At 35.3% G+C, this 7,350-nt stretch overlaps 1 protein-coding gene across 1 annotated transcript; it reads left to right on the top strand.

Moving 5' to 3' along the window:
- The first annotated feature begins 3,551 nt into the window (after positions 1–3,551).
- On the top strand, positions 3,552–4,464 carry LOC110918023 (glycine-rich RNA-binding protein). Its single transcript, XM_022162417.2, has 2 exons — positions 3,552–3,713; positions 3,950–4,464. Exons 1-2 carry the CDS (start codon positions 3,600–3,602, stop codon positions 4,316–4,318), a joined length of 483 nt encoding a protein of 160 aa, XP_022018109.1. The 5' UTR covers positions 3,552–3,599; the 3' UTR covers positions 4,319–4,464.
- Positions 4,465–7,350: the final 2,886 nt, after the last annotated feature.

The following is a 7,350-nucleotide window of genomic DNA, read 5'->3' as shown; positions in this document are numbered from 1 at the left end:
CGTAAATCGAATTTATATCGTACATTCATAACGTATTATACACGACCCGACTAACTGGAATTTATATCGTCAAGCCAAAACCTCTCGAGGGGGTCAAAGTGGCATTTACAAAGTTAATAAAAAGTTAAGTGGTTAAAAATTGCATTTCCTAAACTTAAGGGCTAATAAAGGATAAAGATAAAATCTGATAAAGTTTTGGGATAAGAAGGAAACTATAACAAAGTTGGGGCTGAAAAGAAAAATACCACAAAGTTGTGTTGCCAAAAGCAAACTATTTGTAAAATGGAGTAGTAGTTTAGGGACTAAATTTGTCATTTTATAAAACTTTGAAGGTACCAAAGTAAAGGGGCTAAAATTGAAATATCGTAAAAATATAGGGATGGGAGGCAAAGCCGGTGGGGTTTCCACCGACTTTGTCCTGTAAGAATATATAGAATAGAGGAAGGATCCACCAAAAAGTAGATTTTGCCTAACTAGCCTAATAAGAAAGATTGTGATGATGTGATGGGATACTCCTTGTAAGTAGCAACGAAGGACATTTTGGTCCTTATAAATAGAAGTAAGAATAACATGTGACACCTCTTTTATTTTCTAAAAGATACAAAAAAAATTCCAGTACAAAAAATCTAGCACAAAAAATTCAGTACGAAAAAATATAGCACAAAAAATATAGCACAAAAAAATTTAGTACAAAAAATATAACACGAGAAAATTTAGCATAAAAAATATAGTACAAAAAATCCAGCACAAAAAATTGAGAAAAAAAAATTAAGACAAAAAAAATCTACACAAAAATATAGTACAAAAATCCAACACAAAAAAATGTTATACAATACAGAAATATAACACATTTTTGTGGGTTTTTTATTCGCCATATATATATATATATATATATATATATATATAATTTTTATTTTATTTTATTTTATTTTGAACGCAAATTTGGATCACTGACGGACTACTGGAGTATCATCGTGCCACCAGAGGAATCACCCGATCATATCCATCTCCACTAGGCATAATGCCACACCAATTCAGGAGGAAACCCAATAAACATGGGAAAACCCCCCTTGTGGGAATCGAACTCAGGACCTATTGGTCCCAAAGCCTTATCCCAAATATATTATATAGTAATATGATACTCAAATTAAAGTTAAAGAACGCTCGATTCTATGGTGAAATTTTTATAAAAAAATAAAATCAAATAAAAAAGTTATAAACATCTAAAAAAATAAGAGTGAAACATGCATGTGACTTTCATTATATCGATTTATAAATCTACGTACACAAAATCCCTACTCCTTCACAACGACCCAACCTACTATATTTTATAAACCAAATGAACGTATTAATAAAATACTATATTTTATTCTTCACTTATTCGAAAATAAAATATTGATAAAAACATGAAAATATCTCACGTCATTTTTCAAGAAACCTTCATAAATCATTCATGTAATATGCTATATATAAGGAATTATTAATTTATATTTTATATGGGGTCTAAAGAAATTATCAAAAATGTATTATCTTATAATTTTAGCGAATTATTAATTTAGCACCCTATCCCCGAGTCGGGACCGGCAAAAAATATTATCTTAGAGAGTTTATTAAATAATCGAGTATTAATTTATCGAGTTTCTACTGTATTCTAAACCCACAACTACGCTTATTTTTGTTATTCCGATAACTTTTTCTTATCACAAACACTTGTATTCAATTAGGGTTAAGTTTTCAATTAAGTACTTTTTAGAAAGGTTATTGGATTTTAATAATTTTAAGTTTCACCAGTTGGCCGATAATAATCTCAACTTTAAAAATTTCCCCCAATAATCCCAATTTGTAAAAGTTTACCCGCCATTGATCCTTTTCAAACATATAAGAATTTGGTCTCCTCAATAGATTCAATTATACCTAAAGACTCCTTAATTGATTTAAGTGCACCTATGTTAGAAAAGGATCAATGGCGGCCAAACTTTTACAAGTTGGGATTGTTGGAAGGAATTTTTAAAGTTGGGATTATTATCGGCCAACTGATGAAACTTAGGATTATTAAAATCAAATAACCCTTTTTAGAATTGTAAACTTTTGTACGTGTTTGGATCAGTAATATCGAGATATAGTTATGCATTTCGACTACTTAATCAAATAAAGTCATTTCTTTGGTATCGTAAATGGCTTTCGCATGAGCATAGATTGGCAACTTCGACATACTATAATTACACACATCAATTACAGACGATGATAAACAATATATATATAGGGGAAGGATCCACTAAAAAGTAGATTTTGCCTAACTAGCCTAAGAAATATTGTGATGATGTCATGGGACACTCCTTGTAAATAGGAACGAAACACATTTTGGTCCTTATAAATAGGAGTGTGAGATTGACATGTGACACCCCTTTTATTTTCTAAAAGATACAAAAAAAAAATCCAGTACAAAAAATCTAGCACAAAAATTTCAGTACAAAAAATATAACACAAAAAATGCAATACAAAAAATATAACACAAAAAATGCAATACAAAAAATATAACACAAAAAAAATCTAGTACAAAAAATATAGTATGAAAAAATTTAGCACAAAAATATAGTACAAAAAATTCAGCACAAAAAATTGAGAAAAATAAAATTTAAGACAAAAAAATTCTGCACAAAAATATAGTACAAAAATCCAACACAAAAAATGTTATACAACACAGAAATACAACACATTTTGTGGGTTTTTTATTCGTCATATTTTATATAGCAATATTGTACTCAAATTAAAGTTAAAAAAACGCTCGATTTTATGGCGAAATTTAAATAAAAAAATAAAATCATATAAAAAGTTATAAACGTCTAAAAAATAAAAGTGAAATATTCATATGCCTTGCATTATATCGATTTATAAAAGGGAGACTATTTGCACACTTGGTGTGTAGATAGTCAATCCAAAAATGGCTTTTTTGTCCTATATGCACACCCTGCAGTGTCGAGCTGTGGGCAAAACGCGGCATTTTGGTCCGGTCAACCAGACAAAGGCTGACGGGTCTGTTGATCGGACCAAAACGCCGAGCTTTGGCTGCGTTTTGGTCCTGTCAACCAGACACCCGGTCAGTCTTTTGTCTGGTTGACAAGACCGAAACGCGGCCAAAGCTCAGCGTTTTGATCCGGTCAACAGACCCGTCAGTCTTTTGTCTGGTTGACCGGAACAAAACACCACGCTTTGGCCACAGCTCGACACTGCAGAGTGTGCATGTAGGACAAAAAAGTTCTTTTTAGTGTGCATATAGGCATTTGGGTGTGATAGGTATACCGTTTATAAACCTACGTACACAAAATCCCTACTCCTTCAGAACGACCCAACCTACTATATTTTATAAACCAACTGAACGTATTAATAAAATACTATATTTTATTCTTCACTTATTCGAAAATAAAATATTGATAAAAACATGAAAATATCTCACGTCAAACTCAACCAAGGTTAACCGCATTGGAGAAAATAAACAATCAACTAACCACAGTCAGGACACCTGGTTCAGCTATATAACCACCACTGCGTCTTCAATTAGGGTTCCATCCTTCTTCCAATCCAGTTATTATATATATATAATGGCGTCTGCTGACGTGGAATACCGGTGCTTCGTTGGTGGCCTTGCTTGGGCCACCACGGATCAATCACTCCAACAAGCGTTTTCACAATACGGCGAGATTTTGGAATCGAAGGTCCGTTGCTTGGTTGAGATCCGAGATCTGAACTGAAGATCCTTGATCTGTGTTTCTTCTTGTGTTGTTACTTTGATTCATTCTGTTATCTGATTCTTACTCTTTTATAACCTAAAACGGTACGTTTTTTGTTTTGTAAGGGACGAAGATCGATCGATTTAGGGTTTCGATTACTGTTAGATATACGAATTATGTTTTCCGGTTAAAACTAATCCTTGTTCTGATATGTTTAACAGATTATTAACGATCGGGAGACCGGTAGATCTAGAGGATTTGGATTTGTTACTTTCAAGGATGAACAATCGATGAGAGATGCGATTGAAGCGATGAACGGCCAGAGCCTCGACGGCCGGAATATCACCGTGAACGAAGCGCAGTCTCGCGGTAGCGGCGGTGGCGGCGGTAGACGTGACGGCGGTGGTTACGGTGGCGGAGGCGGTGGTTACGGTGGCGGTGGTGGTGGATACGGCAGGCGTGATGGAGGTGGCGGTGGTTATGGTGGTGGTGGTGGTGGTTATGGCGGTGGTCGGGACCGTGGATACGGCGGCGGCGGCGGTGGTTATTCTAGGGGCGGTGGGGCGTCGGATGGTGACTGGAGGAATTAGGGTTGGGGTTTGGTGTTTTGTATGAATGAAATTTGTGTGATGTCAGTTCTGTTTTTGACCTGTGGTTTGTGTGATTTCAAGAGAATTGTTAATCTAAAAGTTGTTTGTTTTCTCAAAATGTGAAATTATGCTTTTGTTTTTATCAACGGTTTTAGTCTTGTTTGTTGCTCAACTGATTTGCATAAAAAAACTTGATCGTGAGGACATAATTGATTATTTCTATTTAATTTTATAGGTAAGAATTTAATTATAGATTAAACTTCTATACTGTCATAAGTTAGGAGGAAGGGGTGGATATCGAGACCATCCACGATAAGAGTCTTAAAAACACTTAAAAACGTGTCTAATTTGCAACGTTAAAAAGATATTTATTTTTAAAAGGGTTAATGGATTTAAACAACCCCAACTATTGTCGTTTGGCCGCTGGCACTCTCAACTTTGACTTTGACTCACACTACTCCCAACTTAACACTTGGGTTGCTGTGTCACCCCGTCGTTAAATAAACACTAACTGGGTTAGTTCTTTTTGCTGACGTGGCCAATATTTGCTGATGTGGCATGCTGATGCATCCAATATACACACACATGCTGATGTGGCACTGTATTTAAAAAACCATACCAACACACAGATCAGCAACCCATACACATTTAAATCACCAAAATCCAACACTCTTAAATGCACACAATCCCGATTCCAACAACCCCAAACCCCCTCTGCTCTCTCGATTCTGTAACATTCTTACTTTAGGCCTATGTTGTTGCTGATACATATAATGTGTTAGCCGTCTTGCACACGTTCCTGGTTCATACACAGGTTTTGCCGAAGATCTTAGTGCCAGATTTTGATGTTGAAACTGTGGTTGCATCGGAGGCCTTTGTTGAGGCATGATTTTCAATAACTGTTGTTGCTGATGTAGCTGTAATAATATCTGTTGCTGCAAAAGATTCATTTGTGCCTGTGGAGACTGCCTGGATACGTTAAGGAATTACTGCTGCTGTTGCTGCTGCAGAAATAATGACGGGTCGGAGTGTTGGGGCTCCAGTTTTACCGGTGGTAAGTTACTCATCGACTGAGTATGTTGCAGTTCCATTTTCACTAACCCGAGATTTCGTAAAGCTTGAAACTGTTGAGTCGTTTGTACTTGCTGATAGTTTGTTGTCATCTGTGGTTCCAACTTAACTTGCTCGACACCACCTTGAATGTTTTGATATTGCGGCAGCTGATAGTTTGTTGTCATCTGTGGCTCCAACTGTGGATGAAGACGTAGAAGATGAGCTCATTTTGATTCAAGATTAGGGCTTGTTCATCAGGGAATCGACCGGATCGTATGTTGATGATGGATTTGCTCCAAGGTGCGTCTGATTTTGTTATGATTTAGGATTAGGGTTTTTCAAATGAGTTCTTGTTAGGGATTGGGGGTTTTAAAGAAGATGAATGAGTATAATTGACACGTAGGACATGCCACATCAGATAAAATTGACACATAGGCTAATTTTACTAACCTGGTTAGTGATTATTTAACGAGGGGGTGCCATGACAAACAATGTGTTAAGTTGGGAGTGGTCTGAGCCAAAGTGAAAGTTGAGAGTGCCATCGGCCAAATGGCAATAGTTAGGGGTGTTTAAATCCATTAACCCTTCTTAAAAACACCTGATATCTATTCAACAAGTAAAGTGGCTATTTGTTTACCTCTTAATAGGGTTTTTAATGGTTCAGACCTTTTACTGGTTCAACACTTAATGATTCAGACTGTTTGTTTCACGAGCAGATGTTTAAATGGTTCAGACATTTTCCTTTGAATGGTTAAGCATTATACTGAGTCTGAATGGTTAAGATCTCTAATCTGAATTTGTCAGACATTTGCCTCTAAACAGTTAAGCATTATACCGACTCTTAATGGTTCAGATCTCTTACTGGTACAGGACTTAATGATTCAGACATTTTATTGATTCAACACTTAACCATTCACAAGCTACCAAATAGCCCCTAAATCCAATAAGAGTTTTAAAACACCCATAAGGTAATCCAATAACAGTTTTAAAAACACATGAAAATATTTAAATATATTTCGTTTGAAAGTTTAAAAAGAAATGAAATTTTATAGTTCAATGATGCGAAAGTTAAACGATAGTCTTTGATTTTAAGGTAAATTACACTTTTCGTCCTTTATGTTCGTAGCGAGTTGCAATGAATGACCTTTAACTTCAATAATTACAGTCATAATCCTTTATTTAGAAAACTCATTACACCTTTCGTCCTTTAAGACTAACCAGGTTAAAAATTTAAGTTAAATCCATTCACTTAAGTGTATCACGGTCATTTCATGCTTTTATTTAAATTTTTCTTAATAATTAAACAAAAAAAAATTACATATAACATATCTCCCCCGGTTCCTAACCCTAATCACTCATCCATCTCATGCTTCTTTCTCCTTCTCTACACAAACCTCTAATTCAAAATGAAATATCTTATGGGACATCAGATATTTAACAAATTCAACAACATTTCAACATCAAATCGTTAAAATTAGCATAACGAATTCGTCAAAATCAATCGAAAATTTCTCAAAACAAATGGTCAGGATTTAGAGAAAACGCTCAAAAGTGTGAGAACGGAGAGAACGCTTATGGATCGTCAGATCAAAACAATCTATGAACTAGATAACGCGGTGGCATTTTCGTAAATAAAATCACTTTTATTAATCTGGCGTGCTTCATTAAGGGTAAAAGGGTCTTTTGACTTAACATAAAATGTGAAAACTCGTTTTTCAAACCTTTTTTCATACCTTGATGTAACCGGTGTGAACGATATGTGATTATGTGAACTTTGATGATTAATTTAATGTTATGTAATTATGTGTAATGTATGTATGTATGTAATATGATCACACAAAACGAGCCCAAACGCACAACACTTGGCCGATCGCACAAGCCCATTCGGGCCACACTCTTTGTATCCGAACCAAGGGCAGCCCATGATGGGTTCGGCCCGCTCCTTTTATGCGCATACAATCACCTAGGGTAGGAGGGTG

Source organism: Helianthus annuus, chromosome 16, assembly GCF_002127325.2.
Source record: "Helianthus annuus cultivar XRQ/B chromosome 16, HanXRQr2.0-SUNRISE, whole genome shotgun sequence".
In the NCBI taxonomy this organism is placed as follows: domain Eukaryota; kingdom Viridiplantae; phylum Streptophyta; class Magnoliopsida; order Asterales; family Asteraceae; genus Helianthus; species Helianthus annuus.
Note: the sequence above shows the minus strand (reverse complement) of the source record. Positions and strands in the feature narration are given on the sequence as shown.

What these genes read in the sequence shown, in the direction of transcription:
- LOC110918023 (XM_022162417.2), top strand. Translation starts at nt 3,600, where the DNA reads ATGGCGTCTGCTGACGTGGAATACCGGTGCTTCGTTGGTGGCCTTGCT. An exon ending in GCGAGATTTTGGAATCGAAG is followed by an intron (nt 3,714 to 3,949) that starts GTCCGTTGCTTG and finishes TATGTTTAACAG; the next exon opens with ATTATTAACGATCGGGAGAC.